Raw genomic sequence first — 20,021 nt, 5'->3', positions numbered from 1 at the left:
TTCTCAAAACAGAATAAAGGAGTATTTATATAACGTGAACAAAATCTAAAATATATATTGGCTCAATCATATAACTTAATATAAGATAAAGAGACGAGAGTTATAATAAATTCAAGAAAATCCACGGTGATCCATAACCCACGACACACCGCTAAACAAGTGCGCATGCGCACAATTTCATGTCAATCCCGATGTTTTCGAACTTTATATTCATGAATTTCGCCGAAAAGGCTAAACAACAAAAAAGGACCACATTTGGACAAATGATAAAATTATTGTCGATCCTCATAAACCATACGACAATATGAAGAAACATTTTAAATGCAATATAGAGCAAAAACTATATTGTGTCATCGTGTCACCGGTGACAAAACGCACGCCAACTAAATTTTGACCCGAAATCACGCCACTAATGCTTTTGTTAACACAGTCCCAGATTCTCCCTGGTCCAAATTGTGATATCTCAATTTCCACTGGAAGAATTTGGAAGTCTATTTTACTGACTTTCATTAGATTGCACTAATTTGAATTCTCTACTTGATACAATGATTCAAGATCCTAGATAATTCTAAACTGTAATGTAACATATAAGGTTATTGATTGTCATACAAAGTATTAACAACCGGTCGGATTCATCTTTTGTCTGGTACAGATCCTCGTTTTTTCAAACTGATATTCCATAATTGAATGTTTTCCTTGAATCAAGTTGCAGCGGTATCAGTTAGTACACAAAAGGAGGAAAAAACGGTATATAATTGGTCAATTGTACTGTCGATTGAACCAATGAAATTTTCAAAACAATATTTTTATCATTTAGAAAGTATCAATGTTCCTTCATTGTCATGTCCCGAATCAATTAAATTCTCTTTGGATGATCAATGAACTCTTGGAAATGTTGGAATATTCGATTCGTTACTTTATTATTTGAGAATATTTTATCTGAATCAGAGATATCGGCTGTTTAATTTTGAAAGGTAAGCTAACTATTATTTACTATTTAAACCATATGGTAATTATATTATAACAGATGCTTATATGGTTCAGTGAAAACAAAATTATTACATGTATATAAAAAAAAAATTCTTCAGAAAATTAAAAATAGTGAAAATAATTAGTGAAGGCATACTAACATAACGTTGCCGCTCTCTCCCCCCCCCCCCTTTCAGCGCACCAGCTTATTCACAATCATGTACACAGAGGACAAAATGTATACGTAATTCCATTTTTTTCCTGATATGGTATATACTAGTGGTGATTTCTTCAATCATTTTTCGTAACTATTTGTGGTGTGCTATTTGTTTTTCGTCTGTGTATTTGATGTCTCTGGCTGAGTCAATTTTGTTAACTGTTAACTCTTTCTTGTATTTTCGATGTTTTCGGATGGGTTTGTCCACGTTTACCCCTTCGTGTTTTTTATTTGTTTGTTTTTGTTTATTTTTTATTTTCCTCTCCAATAGTTTTTTTAACCGTTACGCTTTTCCCTCGTGTTTTTTGGTTTCCAAGCTGAGTTATTTCGACGTTTTTCCTTTTGTGTTTTAATGTACTCGGCTTGGTTTTATCAACATGTTCCCTCGTTTGTCAATTTTGCCATTTCTGCTCTTTCGTGAAATAACAATATCCCTCAAATAACCAATGAAACTCGACTAGGATTAATTGATTCGTTTTAAATGCACTTTTCATAGAATTCATAGAACAAATCTGTTGATTTTATTATAATATATCATTCAATGTTGATATTTGATAACTAAATATATAAACTGGAAACATTGCTGTATGGTTTCTCAAATAAGTTGCTCCAAACCGTTATAAAACATCAAAGGCTATATATTAAGTATATTCAGTTTTACTGTAAGATATTTTAAAGATTTCTTAAAAGGGGGACCAAGCATCGTTCTCCAACGTCGATCTCAAAGATCAACTGGAGTTAATGTCGAAACAGCATCTGAGACTTGTTCAGAACGTAATTGTAAACCAATGGGTAGGACTATAATAAGCTTATAAAAACCCTTAGATTTTTTTTCAGTCCTGTTATACTTTGTTGAAATAAACATTGATTATTTTAAGACTATTTTATGTCTAACAATAATTACAATTTATTCAGTCTTTGAAGTAAAGTAAATTACTAGATTTCCCCGACGCTTTCGTTCAAGCGGCTAATAATATTGCTGTTGTTTAACGTAAATTTTCTATATAGATTTAGCTGGGCGAAATCACAGTCACAAACGTTTCAACTTACACAATTTTCGTAAATTACAATTATAACAAAATTTTGTTTTGCCTTCATGCAGTGTCGCATATAATGAAAGTACCAACTATTCACTGACATCCAAAAACTGCACAAAATACCTTACAATTCAGATATAGTTCTCTATCATCACCAAAAAAACTGTACAAAATACCTGACAATTCAGATATAGAACTCTGACATTCAAAAACTGTACAAAATACCTGACAACTCTGACATCTAAAAACTGCACACAATGCTTGACAATTCAGATATAGAACTCTGACATCCAAAAACTGTACAAAATACCTGACAATTCAGATATAGTTCTGTGGCATCCAAAACTGGTTAAAATACCTGATAATTCAAATATTGTTCACTGACATCCAAAAACTGTACAAAATATCTTACAATTCAGATATAGTCCTCTATCATCCCAAAAAAACTGAACAAAATACCTGACAATTCAGATATAATAGTTCTCTAGTATCCAAAAACTGCACACAATACCTGACAATTCAGATATAGTACTCGATCATCCAAAAATTGTACATAATATCTGACAATTGACATATGGATTTCTGACATCCAAAAAATGTACAAAATACCTGACAATTCAGATATAGAACTCTGACATTCAGAAACTGTTCAAAATACCTGACAACTCTGACATCTAAAAACTGCACACAATGCTTGACAATTCAGATATAGAACTCTGACATTCAAAAACTGTACAAAATACCTGACAATTCAGATATAGTTCTGTGGCATCCAAAACTGGTTAAAATACCTGACAATTCAAATATTGTTCACTGACATCCAAAAACTGTATAAAATATCTTACAATTCAGACATAGTCCTCTATCATCCCAAAAAAACTGTACAAAATACCTGACAATTCAGATATAGTTCTCTAGTATCCAAAAACTGCACACAATACCTGATAATTCAGATATAGTCCTGTATTATCCCAAAACTGCACACAATACCTGATAATTCAGATATAGTCCTGTATTATCCCAAAACTGCACACAATACCTGATAATTCAGATATAGTCCTGTATCATCCCAAAACTGCACACAATACCTGACAATTCAGATATAGTACTCTATCATCCAAAAATTGTACATAATATCTGACAATTGAGATATGGTTTTCTGACATCCAAAAAATGTACAAAATACCTGACAATTCAGATATAGTTCTCCGGCATTCCAAAACTGTTGAAAATACCCGACAATTCAGATATTCCTATCTTGGTGTTCCTTGCATTGTTTATGTATGGGTTACTCCTTGTTAGTACTTTTGATCCTGCTATATTACGGAGACCGAGTGATAACTTGATTATCAACTTTGTTGTATACTGTAGTAGCTTTCATTTTGATAATTTATAATAAAAATATATTTTTGTAATATTTAAGATGTAACTACGACGACATGAATAAAAGTACTTATTCAATGTTAGTAAAATGACGAACAAGATTACATTACAAAATATAAACATGATGTATTTTCTGCTACTGGAGTGCAATGCGATTAAATACATATGTTTTTTCGCAGACACATGGGCTAACTAAATACGATAAAATTCAATAAAATTATCTGTATAGTGTAGTAAAGACCCTTGTTTCGAAGATCGTGCAATCAAGTAATCAGCTCGACTCTTATTGCTTTTGTTAATATTTTTTCTTCCATCTTAAGAACCAAGGACAACTTGTCCTCAAAATACATTAAAAACCTATACGTTACGTCCCCATCAATGCTTGCTGATGATACATCTGAAGGCTTTCATGTTACAGTTTACATGGAATAACTTCATCACTCATTTAATCGAAACATTAATTACTCAGTTGTTCTTTTCTTTATCATCCAAACCAGGAAGACAAGACATTACAGACAACTGTAAAAGTGTATATGTTTCTGTATTACTAAACTTTGCTATTGCAATTAGTCGGTAAAACGAGATCGAACATTCATATGCTCACGTACAGACGGGAACATTTCAGAACTTCATTCTATTGTTCGTGTTCGTAAACAACTGATTACGGTGTAATCATTTATCATCTCTTTATTGTAAATGTTCTTGTCTTTATTGTAAATGTTCTTGTCTTTATTGTAGCAGTTCTTGTCTATATCTATATTGTATCTGTAGCTGTTCTCGTCTTTATTGAAGCTGTTCCTGTCGTTATTGTAAATGTTCTCGTCTTTATTGTAAATGTTCTTGTCTTTATTGAAGCTGTTCTTGTCTTTATTGAAAATGTTCTTGTCTTTATTGAAGCTATTCTTGTCTTTATTGTAAATATTCTTGTCTTTATTGAAGCTGTTCCTGTCGTTATTGAAAATGTTCTTGTCTTTATTGTAAATGTTCTTGTCTTTATTGAACCTGTTCTTGTCTTTATTGTAAATGTTCTTGTCTTTATTGTAAATGTTCTTGTCTTTATTGAAGCTGTTCTTGTCTTTATTGAAAATGTTCTTGTCTTTATTGAAGCTGTTCTTGTCTTCATTGAAAATGTTCTTGTCTTTATAGAAGCTGGTCTTGTCTTTATTGTAAATGTTCTTGTCTTTATTGAAAATGTTCTTGTCTTTATTGTAGATGTTCTTGTCTTTATTGAAGCTGTTCCTGTCGTTATTGAAAATGTTCTTGTCTTTATTGCAGATGTTCTTGTCTTTATTGAAAATGTTCTTGTCTTTATTGAAGCTGTTACTGTCTTTATTGTAGATGTTCCTGTCTTTATTGAAGCTGTTCTTGTCTTTATTGTAAATGTTCTTGTCTTTATTGAAGCTGTTCTTGTCTTTATTGTAAATGTTCTTGTCTTTATTGAAGCTGTTCTTGTCTTTATTGTAAATGTTCTTGTCTTTATTGTAAATGTTCTTGTCTTTATTGAAGCTGTTCTTGTCTTTATTGAAAATGTTCTTGTCTTTATTGAAGCTGTTCTTGTCTTCATTGAAAATGTTCTTGTCTTTATTGAAGCTGGTCTTGTCTTTATTGTAAATGTTCTTGTCTTTATTGAAAATGTTCTTGTCTTTATTGAAAATGTTCTTGTCTTTATTGAAGCTGTTCCTGCGTTATTGAAAATGTTCTTGTCTTTATTGCAGATGTTCTTGTCTTTATTGAAAATGTTCTTGTCTTTATTGTAAATGTTCTTGTCTTTATTGAAGCTGTTACTGTCTTTATTGTAGATGTTCCTGTCTTTATTGAAGCTGTTCTTGTCTTTATTGAAAATGTTCTTGTCTTTATTGAAGCTGTTCTTGTCTTTATTGTAAATATTCTTGTCTTTATTGAAGCTGTTCCTGTCGTTATTGAAAATGTTCTTGTCTTTATTGTAAATGTTCTTGTCTTTATTGAACCTGTTCTTGTCTTTATTGTAAATGTTCTTGTCTTTATTGTAAATGTTCTTGTCTTTATTGTAAATGTTCTTGTCTTTATTGTAAATGTTCTTGTCTTTATTGAAGCTGTTCTTGTCTTTATTGAAAATGTTCTTGTCTTTATTGAAGCTGTTCTTGTCTTCATTGAAAATGTTCTTGTCTTTATTGAAGCTGTTCTTGTCTTTATTGAAAATGTTCTTGTCTTTATTGAAGCTGTTCTTGTCTTCATTGAAAATGTTCTTGTCTTTATTGAAGCTGGTCTTGTCTTTATTGTAAATGTTCTTGTCTTTATTGAAAATGTTCTTGTCTTTATTGAAAATGTTCTTGTCTTTATTGAAGCTGTTCCTGCGTTATTGAAAATGTTCTTGTCTTTATTGCAGATGTTCTTGTCTTTATTGAAAATGTTCTTGTCTTTATTGTAAATGTTCTTGTCTTTATTGAAGCTGTTACTGTCTTTATTGTAGATGTTCCTGTCTTTATTGAAGCTGTTCTTGTCTTTATTGAAAATGTTCTTGTCTTTATTGAAGCTGTTCTTGTCTTTATTGTAAATATTCTTGTCTTTATTGAAGCTGTTCCTGTCGTTATTGAAAATGTTCTTGTCTTTATTGTAAATGTTCTTGTCTTTATTGAACCTGTTCTTGTCTTTATTGTAAATGTTCTTGTCTTTATTGTAAATGTTCTTGTCTTTATTGTAGATGTTCTTGTCTTTATTGAAGCTGTTCCTGTCGTTATTGAAAATGTTCTTGTCTTTATTGCAGATGTTCTTGTCTTTATTGAAAATGTTCTTGTCTTTATTGTAAATGTTCTTGTCTTTATTGAAGCTGTTACTGTCTTTATTGTAGATGTTCCTGTCTTTATTGAAAATGTTCTTGTCTTTATTGTAGATGTTCTTGTCTTTATTGTAGATGTTCTTGTCTTTATTGAAAATGTTCTTGTCTTTATTGTAAATGTTCTTGTCTTTATTGAAGCTGTTCTTGTCTTTATTGTAAATGTTCCTGTCTTTATTTTAGATGTTCTTGTCTTTATTGAAGCTGTTCCTGTCTTTATTGTAGATGTTCTTGTCTTTATTGTAGATGTTCTTGTCTTTATTGAAAATGTTCTTGTCTTTATTGTAGATGTTCTTGTCTTTATTGAAAATGTTCTTGTCTTTATTGTAGATGTTCTTGTCTTTATTGTAAATGTTCTTGTCTTTATTGTAGATGTTCTTGCGTATATCTGTACATTGCTTATCTCCATGCTTTCTTTTACTGTATGGTTAAATACCCCTAGTTCAAGACTGAGGTGCAACATCTTTAATAATTTTTTTCACTTTTCATACGCATTGTATAATAGATATTTGAAGTTGTGCATCACATCATTCGTTTGAAGAAATTTGATAAAATAATAATAACACTAATATTAAGTAGAATATCAACTTATCACGTCACTTTTCCTGAGGCTAATAAAAATATAAACCTCGAAAAAAAAAGAAACAAATAAACTTCTACGCAGCTGTTAAATGGAGATGATTGAAACAGTGAGTAACTTATAGAATTCCGATTAATTATTAAAAAAAATATTCTTTTATTCACAATCAGTACATTGTTATAAAATCTATTCTTGTGACCATGGTTACAGATCATTATTTTTTTTCACTGCATCCCCGACAGTTAAATTCTACTTGAAGTTAATTTGGTCTGTTAAAGGTGCGTATTTATTTTGAGATGATTTTAATATAAATATTTTTGTTAAACCATTTATTTCATTGTTTAAGATAAAAGTATTTTCTTAAATATGAATTAATTTGAACCACGACAAAGTAGAATTTAAATTTATCTATATTTGTAAAACTGATATGTATGTGAATTAAAGACTGCTCAAGGTCAGTATCCTTATTTAAAATCTTTATATTTATTCTTTAATATCTAAATAATTAATTGAATTATTTAAATCTTTTTTTATTGTAACACTTCATTAACCAATATTATTGTATACTCACTTACCTGGTGACAAGAGTAAAGATGTTACTAAAGTGAATTTGGTTTGTTTACGCCCCCACCCCCGAGTTCCTATCAATCATATTGAGGAAGTGAGTTGGTTAACAAGACAGTGAAAATGAAACTGAGCAAAATCGAAACAAAAAAATACAAAAATTCCCTTGTAAGATTCGGAATACCGCATTGTACTGATAACAACTTTCTGTACGTAGCACAACGTGTGAAAAGTCATGCTTTTATTTGACTTTATCCCTTCTATAGACTTGTTGGTTTACTTTATATCCGATTCTATTAGTTCATTTCAAGGCCATAGACCTATTGGTTTAGTGAAGAAAGGCTGTCGACAGGCGGTCGCCCAAGACCCCAAGACCCCAAGAAGCTATGGGATTACTCATACAAAATCATACATTCAGGTCGTTTCCTGAGACTTAGTTGCTACATTTAGGAAGAAGAAAATTAGTATGGCTGCTTGAAAAAAAAACTACCGTTTTGTCATACAACTACATGCAAAACATTGAATTCAAACAGTTTGCATACAGACAGACAAATATCACTATACGTATGAGACGAGTTCATATGCGTATTTTGATAATTGTATGAAGTTTCAATTTTAACGAAGTCGTGTTTCGTCGATTTTTCTCAGAATTTCTGCTCTTCGTTTTCTACTGTGTAAATATAAGATTTTTAGACTACAGAAGCCCTTATATAATCAATTTTTCTTTTTTATACGTGTCTGCAAACTTGAGGAAATATAGTTGAAGCCAGATTTATTATTTTAATGACACACCTTATTGTTTTATAGGGAATTTTGTGTGACAAAGTCAAGAATTGTATCTATAGATAAAATTTAATTTTAACAAGATAAAGTCGTGAATTACATCTACTTGTCTCTTCATTTGTTGTTCACTTCGTCGTGTGAAATAGAAATAGGCAAGTGTTACTAAGTGTACATCGAAGTAAGCGGTCAACATCCGTCGGAAACTCAATTTTAGGTCAAGTCTTGTCATTTTTATAATTTGCCATCGCGTTTGTAGCATATGTTGTAAATGATATGTGAAAGGTTGTATACATTGTTCAAGTCTTGTTCTATAAAACTATGACACAGTTTTTTTCTACATATTTTCCTGGTTATTGCAATTGAATTTAATTGAGTTTGCCTCCGAAAGGCTAGATAGAATTTGTATGCAAATCAAGCCGTTTTAGAAAAGAGGACCACGTTTGTTGTGGGCTAAATTCCTGTCAACTTTAAGAATGAATTTCCTTTCCTTTTTCAGTGATAAGCCTACTTTTAACATAGCGTCTTGTTCAGATTTATAATTCTCATTGCTCTATAGTCAGATGGAAGATTCTATGAAGTTTCTTTTCCCAATATTTCGGTCACACGAAAAAAACTTCAGCTTTCTAACCAAGCGGTTAGGGATTTTGCCGCCTTTCTAAACTTTAAACCTTCTACATCAACCAAGAATAATGTATCGTGTTTAGTGATTTATTTCAACTTCCTGTTGTTAAAGCCAATATTTTACACCATTCCCTGTATCCGGAAATTTCCGGATATATATCTAATAGAATGTTAAAATCTCATGAAAACAAGGTTTTAGTCGATCATCTACAGTACAGTTGAAGGCGGGAATCGCATCTTATTAGGGTAAACGTCTTATCTTCATTATAATATCGATCATATTCTTATGTAGGAGAAAAATAATTATAAGTAGTGTATTATCTATTAGCCGCATATGGCAAACAATTAAATGCGTTAAAATATTAATCAAGATGTGAAAGATATATTAATGTATGTGTTCGTATAGATCTGACAGCGTCCTAGGAAACGTGACTGCTTGATTCGTCTTTTACAAGCGAAAAGGTCGTTGTGTCAAAAGCATATGCATAGAAGCTGTCAAAATAGCAGACAACATATACATATTTGTATGTTTATTTATAGGACGCTTACCCTACCGGTGCACCTGGTCCATGCTCCCAGTTTTTAGTGGAGTCCGAGTTGCTCATTTGCTTTTGTTACTTTGTATGTATGATTTTAGTTACTTTATGTTCTTTGTTGCGTATGTCTATTTTCCATGTCTGGTCTTTGTCCCTGGATTACATTCTTTTGATTACCGCTATAACCTTGGTTCCCTTGATTACTCTTTAGCATCCTGAACAAATACTAAATATTTTGTTCGTGGGTTGATTCTCTTCCCATGATAATATTCGCTGCTTGTATTTTGGTATCTGCATGAAAAACATGTAATCCTCTCGCATGTTAAAAGGAAACTCCTGCGTCCGATTTAATATATTGACCCTTTTTTTCTCCCTTGAATGCCGAGTTTAAAGAAAAAAAAACAAATGTCCTGCATCTAAAAGTCTTATTTTGAGAAAAGAAACAAGACATCGATTTCGTTATGGGATTGTTAAACAAATCAAGTTAAATTTGGCGTGGTTAAAAGTTCAGGTACTAATAATGTCTAACAGGAAAGTTAGTGTTACGACATTTGCTTGAAACAATGGTTGAGACATCGAATGCAACAATACAGTGAAATATCGTAGGAACCAAGTTTGTGCTTGTTCCCTGAAAAAAAATGACTCCATAAGTTATAATTCCCTATGCACCAATCGTTTCATATTTTCTTACCATATGTAAGTCTTGTTTTTTTTCATTTGGGAGATACATTTTAATAATGTATTATGAAAAACGTAAAATTTTCAAACTTAATGTTACACTTACCGTACATCTTTATATTAATTACCCTATAAAATCGAAGTATCTCCTTTAGATGGTCCGTGAGCTCTATTAAAAAGTTGAAGGCCGATGAGATGAATACACATGCAATCTGATAAAATGTAAGACATGGCCATTTAGAAACGTCTCACTGTTTAGTTCTAGTTTTAAGTAAAATACAGTAAAAATCACAAGATTTAAAATCCATAGACCTTGACCCCTTTATTTCACTACTTATCAACTTGGTGGTAATTTTACTTTAACATCTCCCATTTACAAATCAATTTTTCAGCAAAGAATACTCTGGGATTCTTCTTCGGTATAAGCCTGTGTCTGTAGCCCACTGGGACAAAAGCCTAAAATTTTGTGGTTCAACTGTTTTAACGTCTAAGTCGTTCTGTAATATTACAAATAAAGGAACTAAACATTCCAGTTATTATCAACACAATGGGCTTATTTTTAACATAAATGGTCAATTAGTTTTGTTTTCGTTATTTTATTTTATTGTATATATATTGTTTTCTCTTTTTTTATTTGTCATTGTATTTGGGAGTGATATAGTAAAACAATGACTGTACTGTACAGTTCTAATAAAACAACGAATAAATCATTATCGTTGTTTGCAATACACTTGGAAGCCTTCATTAATTCTTGCAATCCAGAATATTCATTTCCGGTTCACACAGACTTCATTGTATTACAGGATTTTAGAGAGAGGTTAGCGGATGTAGAGTAAAGATTGAGAAAAGATTAACACTACATATTCAAAATCACATTTCGTAAAGATACGAAAACTAAAAGGGGGAAACAACTGTAAGATTTCCACAAGGATCAAATTTTGTATTTGTTTGTTTGTTCATTTGTTTTGTTTGTTTTGTTTGTTTGTTTGTTTTTTTTTTGTTTTGTTTTGTTTTGTTTTGTTTTGGGTTTTTTTATCTTCTTTATGATCAAATAAACCAAAAACTAAAGAAGTCCAACTTGTACGCGTCCTACTCTGGTTTTGCATGCAAATTATATATATTTTATCACCACCGGTATATTCACGACAAAATGGAAGAGGAAGATTTGAAGCTGTAAAATGCCTGCACCAAGTCAGAACCATTGTGGTACTAGCTTCTCAGATTTGATTTGGCCTTGACTTGATAATGGATCGGATCAGTGTTCGGTAATTCATTTTTGTTGTTACCCTTATTGGATGAAAAGAACTGAATATGGTATAAATTGAACTGAGGAATAGGATAATAAATCCACAGTTTTAGTTAAATGGAATAATTTAAAATATATATTAGAGAGATATTTGCAAAACAGTTCAGCCCATACCAGCAAATTCTTGATGTTGTTCGGCCGTTTAAATGCTAGGACTGCAGGCTAGGGAAAGACCTTGGGCAGTTACGGGCTGTTTTAAAGTAATTCCCCACGTGTTCGGACAATGCCAGACCTTTTTTCCTCTTTTTTTTTGGAATTGGGTGGTAGGTGAGAATTCAATGATTCTTTGTTTTTGTATTGCACCAGTCTGCATGCTTCGTGGAATAGACTCTGCTTTCAGAAAGCCATTTTTATAGGTTTTTTGTTGCCCCTTCTATTTAAATGACCTTCCAGAACACCTAGTTGTTTCATTATGGCAAAAAATAATCGTTTATACGACTTGAAGTATAATTTTAGACATATTCAGGATTAGAATCCTAATGTGAAAAATTTAGTTATTTAGTGCGACCTTGTTGGGTACATTATGTTTATTCTTTTTTTTCTTTTTTTTTTCTTTTTTTTAGGGGGTGTTTTGTTTAGTATTTTTATTTTTGATTGTTTTTGTTTCTTTGTTTTCCCCTTAGATAGACATATGCATCTAACAGTTTGCTTGATCATACTGTGACAGTTAGGTGTGACCTTGATCATACTGTGACAGTTAGGTGTGACCTTGATATTTTTTGTCAATAAACAACCATGATAGAATTTGTTGTGACCTTGGTATTGTCGCTACGCAGACATTTTACGGTTTGTTGTAAACTTATTTAATAAAATCAAAGATCTTCAAAAAAGCATTATCATTGCTATGAAATAAAAAAAGTTGAATCATATTTCAAATCTAATAAAGAGTACTTGTATTAAATAAACTACTCATTAACTTAAGGCATTAAAGGGAATGGTACCGATGAGTTTAACCAGGCTTTACCGTGTTAAACCTTCGGCTTTCATTGTGGTACATTGTTTCCGACACTGCAATACAACATTGAAACTGGTGATATTATGAATATCCCCCGTCTATAAGTAGAATAATTATGTCTATCGGACGAATCATAGCCATCTGCGCGAAAAAAATAGTTTCCCGCGGTTTAAGTTTTCTTTAGAAATGATGCGGTACATGCAGGAGGCAATTTTGGGACAAATTTAAGATTTTACTAGATTTGTTTTAAAATGGAGCAAATTCATATGCCGCATTTCATTTGCTAATATTGTGTGAACACAGATATATCAATATTTTTATCGTAAATTATACTAAAAGAATGAATTATCTATAACATGCATTTTAATTCTAACGAACCGATTTTGACCAGTAAATGTTGTTTCAAAATATCAAATAAATTGCCCATTCTTATTCACATCACAATTTTCATCCGATTAAATCATTTCCTGTATAGTTAATGACCACTGAGCATTATTATCGCATCAGAAACTAGTCTAAAGTACTGAAAATCGGTTGCCTTCTGATATTGTCCTGTTTCTCTCGAAGCAATTATTATTATAATACAAAGTAACTTAAAGTATTAATGTTATTCGTCACTTTATTTCAGTACATTATCACTCACTAAGATCGAATATTGCATCATCTCGTCATTCCATTTAAAGATTTGCTAAAACCCAAATTCATTACGCGCAGGTGCGCTCAGGTTTAACCGTGTTTAAAGATGCTTAAGATATTAGAGATTAAATTTTCTATACAAAACAATTACATGATTAGTAAATTTGATGAATATGAATTGATGATAATGTTAATAAGAGAAAGAGAAGCGGTGCAAAAACGTTCAAATCATTGTGATACTAATGAAATATATGATTTTATTGATATGTGTGTAATGCCAGTTTTAAATTTTGTGTTAAAAGTACGCTTTAACAATGTGATGTATTATGCAAAGTGATCGGTGGTTATTGTTTAAATACGATTCTTGTATCTGTTGAACCAGTTTGTACACACTTAAATCGAACTCATTTGTTTTGAATAAACCGGCGTAATCTAGTAATAAGAATATATTTGACAACAGTGTTATTCTGTTTGGATAATTTCAGTTCAACTGTAATCGGTTTCTTTTTAAGAAATGTTACATTAAGGATTGCTTTTGGTTTAATCAATACAACAAAGTATAAGAACACTTTTGCCAGCTTCAGCATTTGTTTGTTTGTGATTTATTTTGTTTGTTTGTTTGTTTGTTTGTTTGGGTTTTTTTTTTTGTTTTGTTTGTTTTGTTTATTGTTTTTGTTTTTTGTTTTTGTTTTTGCTTTTGTTTTTCTTTCCTTTTCTTTTCGTCAGCACGATACTGAAGTGGAAAATACATAAATGACAATAATTTTAATTCAATTTTTTATGTATCACTGGCAATCGAGTCCGTCTTGATATGTAAACGTTCATACCAATGTTTTGTTTTTCGTATTAAAACATATTAGGATATGTTACTTAATCGGTTTAAAATTTAACTTTAGTCGGGAAGTCTTCAACAGTTACTCGAGGGAAAGGGAGCATATTTTACTGTCGGGGCATTAAATCAAGTTCTGTGATAGCTATTAAGTCTGGAAATGGCTAAACCAGTAATGCAAGTATATACAAGTCCTTTTGAATTTTATGATATGTATATTTTTTTATAATATACAATAATATACAGTTATTTAGGAAACAAGAATCAGTTGAGAGTTATTTGGACAATTTTCATTGGCTTTCGTGCTAACTGCTGACTGGCTAGTTTAAATCAATACTGTATTGAAGAATAATTTCTATACATTTCAGATCTGACAGCTGTAATATACAGTACAGTCGGACCGTTAATGGCGTACGGTTGTGACGACTTGCTTGGTTGCTCTCAGAGCATGAACTCGGTCTTGATAACTACGAATATAAGTTTACCATTGCAGAAATCAGAAAATGATGACACAAAAAGATATGTCAAGTCGTGTTTAATTATCATCATATCTAGCTTAATTGTCTGCAGCAATATAATAAACATATTTGTGATTCAGAAAACAGTACAACTGCCTCGAATTACAAGAATTTGTATATTAAATTTGAGTGTGAGTGATTTGTTAGTCGGATTAATTTCGTGTTTTCCATGCATAATTCCGTCTTTTACCGGTGAATGGCCTTATGGAGAGGTATGGTGTCAAATTGCCGGTATAGTTCATGGTACTTCTGTAACTATATCAATATGGAGTTTATCTCTAATCAGTATAGATAGATACTTTGCCATTGTACGTCCACTGAAATCGCGATGCTTATTAACTCCGAAAAAGGTTTTTACTACGATTGCAGTGTTATGGGCGCTTGCCATTGTAACTTTCTTCGCTCCATTACCGACCAAATCAAACTTTATTTACTATAAGTATAGTAAGGAAGAGTTGATATGTGGACTTTTTTGGGAGTACAAGTGGTTCTGTGTGATCACTGCATTATACATTCCTATAACGTCTGCGTGTATAATCATTTATACTAACTATAAAGTAACTAAAAAAGTTATAACCTCTAGACAGATGGTAGAAATATGGAGAATAGGACATAAATCCGGATATAATGAAATGCGGGCAGTGAAACTATTGACAATTGCTACATTGGTGTATTTTATATCATGGGGACCATATGTAGTTCAGGTAATCATCATGAGTATGGCTAATATCAGTAACATTCCGGCTGACGTTCGCTTCGCTACTTTATGGTTAGCCAATTGTAATAGTTTCTGTAACGTATTTGTATACTCGGCCATGTATAAAAGTTTTCGTCGGCGAGCCAGGTTCTTCATGTCATCAATGATATTTTGTGTTAAGTCAGACACACTCCATCTGTCAAGTTTTGAAAAGAACTTCAGAAGTTCATCAAGTCGAGATCCTGCAGAATTGTTCGACTAAGCTTGGAACATAATATTTAAATAAAACGGGTATTTATATTCCGCTAGTGTACACACTGGCTTTAATCATATTTTTTATACTTATTTTTCACCGAACGCGTGCCTATGATGTTGGAATTTTCCCCTTCAATCTAATGGATTTCATTGAGAATGTAAGAGAACAAATGTTTATTTTACAATGAACATCGTGTATGGATTAATATAAATGACTGACTCAAGAACACTGGAAATATGTTAATAAGATTCATATTCGGTGAATCAAGGTGCATGTGACAGTCAAATTCAATAGTTTTTAAGAACAAAACTTTTGAGTAAGAGATTATATATATTTGTTGGACTTATTTGAGCTAGTGCTATAATATCGTGATGTTGTATTTTATATTGTTTCATTGTTATCTTTCTATAGTTGTTGTTCGTTATTTCATTTTCATAACATTAATTTCCCCAAAAAAATATTGTTTTGAATACTTATAAGATGTATTTAGCAGAGTTTTAGAGCTACATTTAACTTTGTTTTATGCAAAATCAAACTTATAACTGAAAATTTTTCAATAAGAGAAATCAAAGGAACAAGGATTCCAACGATACTCAAAAGAATATAACCAAAGATTGCTACTAGACATTGAAAATAGGCACAAACAATTAACCAAGATAACACCGACAAAAAATGGTGAATGAAGAACCCGGACTAAACTAAAAACTGGGAGCATGGACATGGTGCACCGGTAAGATAAGCGTCCTATGTTTTTATTGTAATACCCACCGAGTAGTTCATAATATGTCACAACTGGGGTATACTAAAGAGGACAGAAAAAACATAACATAGGAACGGTGCAGACGGATACATCATAACGATCCATGTGTTTATGGTGACGACTGTGAAACGTGTATCACCATAACCCTGTTTCGGTATTCTTGTTGTAAGAAATCAAGCATGATACAAAAAGTCCTTCCATCGATCTCATAGAGTAGGTCAAGATATGATGCCGACTTCATTGTACGGGGCGCTAAATGGGACTCTTCTGGTTTTGTACTCAAAATTCAATTTTGTACAGACAAAAGTGAATTTTGTTCAACAAAATTGAATTCTGGGGTGGGTTTCTCGAAGCTATCTTAGGGATAAGACGTGTCCTAAGACTATCTTAAGATTCGTCTCTGTCCTAAGTTGTGTTCTCAAAGCCATTATAAGTTAAGACGAGTCGCAATTTTCATCCTAACTTAGTAAATAGGTGTCTTAGGATCATCTTATCGAAAAAATTACTACAGAATGACTGACACGCGTCGGTTCAAACATATTTTTAAGGAATGTGCATGATTTTAAACTTCGACTTGAATGTTTCACGATTCAGTAACACTTAATTAAAAAAAATTGTTACTGTTTCTATTTCTAATACATACATGTAACAATCGGAAATCATTAACTTCATTCGGATTTTAAATACACTCACTCTGAGACACAACCTAACATTGTCATAAGATGATCCTATCTCCATCCTAAAGTTGGTCTTACGATGTGACTTGGGACATATCTTAGGATAGCTTCGAGAACAAAATTTATAACATACTACAAATTTTCAATTTGGTGTCACAAAAGTCAATTTTGTGTGACAAAATTGAATTTTTCACAAAAGACAATTTTGTGTTACAAAATTAAATTTTGTGAGACAAAATTGAATTTTGTTACAAAAGTCTATTTTGTATGCAAATTAGTTTACAGAATCATTTGGATATGCAAATGAATTCTCTCATCACGATTTTGTAAGAAGGTTTCTCATTGGATATAGTAACCGCGGGTCTCGCAGACACAGGTTTCCGATTACTTCGATTAACTCATGACGTCTAAGGCTGTTTTAAGTGAAATAAAAAAAATCTTTCAAGTTGCATTCTACAGTAAAACTGTTTTGAAATTACTAAAATTGCTATTATACGTTTTCTATGAGATTTGTTTGATAAAACAGGTTTTAAAATACGCGATTTTTCTACTTTCGATTTATTGGGATTTTCCCTGGTGAATCACGTGATCATTTCCAGACATCTTTCAACTCAACTATAAATGTTTTTGCCCGACCTGTTAATCGCAACCAAATTTGTTAAAATCTGACAAGATAATTTGTATTAATGTATTTGTCCCAAATTTTGCTGGAAAAAGAAATGAATCGTCAGATTAGCCAAGAAAATCATATTAGAAATATGTTGTGCGGTGAAATTTGTTAATCTGTCAAAGTCGGCGAAAGATTATTTTGTTCCACTATCACTCACGATTTTTGCCAGATACAGATGGATTCCTTATTTCATTCCGATTCTATTGATGTATGACACAACACAAGGAATTCGGTTGAGTGGAACAAGTCGGGAGAGATGTAAAACCGACAAAGTACGTGTTTAAATTTGGTTTCCTCGTTGTTAACAAATGCTCAAATTGTATCTTTACTATCTTTAAATTCAAGATAAAGTGACACAGTGGGTTATACGATTACGATATCCGATATTTCTTTCACTTATGTGCTTCATTATAACCGTGCACATTCTTACCTTATCCACTGTATTGCAGGGAATGATTTAAGTTTGTAATACACGTGTAAATGATGCTGCACATTTTGAATTCATTTGCATATCCAAAGGATTCTGTGAATTAATTTGCATATAAAATTGACTTTTGTGACACAGAATTGACTTTTATGACACAAAATTGAATTTTGTCTCACAAAATTGATTTTGATTATAAAAAGATCAAATCCCATTCGGCGCCCCGTACATAGTGTTTGTAGTGTTCTTTATCTCAAGTTCTTTGGGATAGATGCGAAACCACCGAATCTAGGATTTTTCAAGAAATGTCCTAGATTTTCAACCTTTAAACTTTTAACAGACTATACCTTTTGCAAAGAGATTTTTTCTAGAAGGACTGACAAACTAAAACTGAACAATTATTGACAAATAAGCCAACAAAAAGGAATGAATCTCTCAGCTTTATTGTTTCATGAGTTTAATGTAGTGATTCAAATACCCGCATATCCTAATTTAAATAACACAAAATAATCAAGAACATGTCGTGTAGAAAGTCGATAGTTGAAGTGTTTACCATTGGTTAATATCCTCTTTACCCATTATGAAATCAGAAAATTGAAGGCAGAAAATGACATATGCAAGTAACTCTAATTATCTGATGTACTGGAACCATTTTTTTCATTATCTTGAAGGTGAAATACGTTTGACATGGGTATGCCACTTTTGATAATAATAAAACAGACCTATAGGCATAACTTACTTTGCTAAAATAGTTCAATCTATACAAATTTTCCGATTTTTCATGAAGTATTTACTGCTTACATTTCATTATTTCTGATAATTAATTTTATACCATAAACTGAAATGAAGTAAGAAATAAGATTATTTTGTTTACACAGTATTTGACAATATTCCATTCAGCAACGTCGGACGACTAATTAAATAAAAGAAAAATATGAAATCAATGAGTAAAATGTCAAGTTAACAATTTTAAGACCATGTAGAATTAATACACAAGAGAATACTCACCAACCAGACCTTGCAATATTCACACAGAAATTCGGTTTGAATAAATAAATTGAAGTCAGGACACCCATTGATATTTAAAACCAACAATCCCAGGACGTGGAAAGTGTCTTTTACATTTTTGTATAGCATTTTTAATTTAGGTTGTACTCGGATATTCTTTAACGTTGGGCTACTTATTCTTTACGGATTGGTCAGTTTCGGCGGATTGTACAAGACAATTCATATCAAATGGCAAATCATGTACATGTTACTACGCTAACTAAGTTGACCCACGTACATCATTATAATATTTATGTTGAACAACTTCAGGGAAAAGGTTAACAAGTATAATCGACTGATATCAAATATGTCAAAGCAGCTGATTATAGTACAATAGCAAATAGAACAAGGCAATAAGAAAGGAACTTAACGCTATGTTGCCATGACAATAGTATAACGTGCGTGGTGAATATAAAGTTAATCAGATACTATATTGACGAACATCATTCTTGTTGTCTATAATTAACAAAACTTATATGCCAAAATAAAAAATAAGACGTGGTACAAAATCTTGCAATTAAATGTAAGTGCAGTTAGGAATTCGGTGGCTTCTGTTCAAGATTCTTCATCTTTGGGTCTATTTTTTGGTTTTATAAGGAAAATCATTAGCCTGAATTTAATCACCAAGACGATATATATTAGATAATACAATAAGGTGATCAACCCCTTCATCTTTATTAACTGTTCGTCTTTTTCATTCACGAAACTTAGACGTAATTTAGTTACCGTATTCTTGACTGGGATAAATTTGATGTCTATTGTATTTCAAACTAAACTATTAGAGTTACGATAACAAAAACACAAAGAAATGTCTATAAGTGAAAGTTACACTCAGAGAAACGAAGGTAAAGTAAATTGACTAATACCATAGCTAATAGGAAAAGAATAAATACAAAATATCACCTGCCATTACACCCCGAGGCACCAATATTGACACAAGCTCTAGGGTTTATATAAGTCGAGGATTTGTCGGAACTGCATATTAAACAGAATAAAACTGCATAATGGAAAAATTTCCCACTTACAGTCATGTACTCAACAGAAAACATTCGATATTCTAATGAAA

The 20,021-nt window shown here is 31.7% G+C and overlaps 1 protein-coding gene across 2 annotated transcripts; it reads left to right on the top strand.

The window, feature by feature from the left end:
- Nucleotides 1–867: 867 nt before the first annotated feature.
- LOC148622742 (neuropeptide FF receptor 2-like) lies at nt 868–15,783 on the top strand. Of its 2 annotated transcripts, none has more exons than XM_088572892.1 (2): nt 868–974; nt 14,275–15,783. In XM_088572892.1, exon 2 carries the CDS (start codon nt 14,313–14,315, stop codon nt 15,381–15,383), a length of 1,071 nt encoding a protein of 356 aa, XP_088429018.1. In that variant the 5' UTR covers nt 868–974; nt 14,275–14,312; the 3' UTR covers nt 15,384–15,783. The 2 variants fall into 2 exon arrangements, with proteins under 2 accessions (XP_088429018.1, XP_088429017.1); XM_088572891.1 differs by lacking the exon at nt 868–974 and adding an exon at nt 9,145–9,212.
- Nucleotides 15,784–20,021: the final 4,238 nt, after the last annotated feature.

This window comes from Perna viridis, chromosome 3 (assembly GCF_037379345.1).
Source record: "Perna viridis isolate PV_CMFRI_1.1 ecotype Kerala chromosome 3, ASM3737934v1, whole genome shotgun sequence".
In the NCBI taxonomy this organism is placed as follows: Eukaryota; Metazoa; Mollusca; class Bivalvia; order Mytilida; family Mytilidae; genus Perna; species Perna viridis.
The sequence above is the reverse complement of the archived record's forward strand: the minus strand, read 5'-3'. Positions and strand labels throughout refer to the sequence as shown.

Coding starts and splice junctions, on each gene's coding strand:
- LOC148622742 (XM_088572892.1), top strand. CDS start 14,313: ATGGCGTACGGTTGTGACGACTTGCTTGGTTGCTCTCAGAGCATGAAC.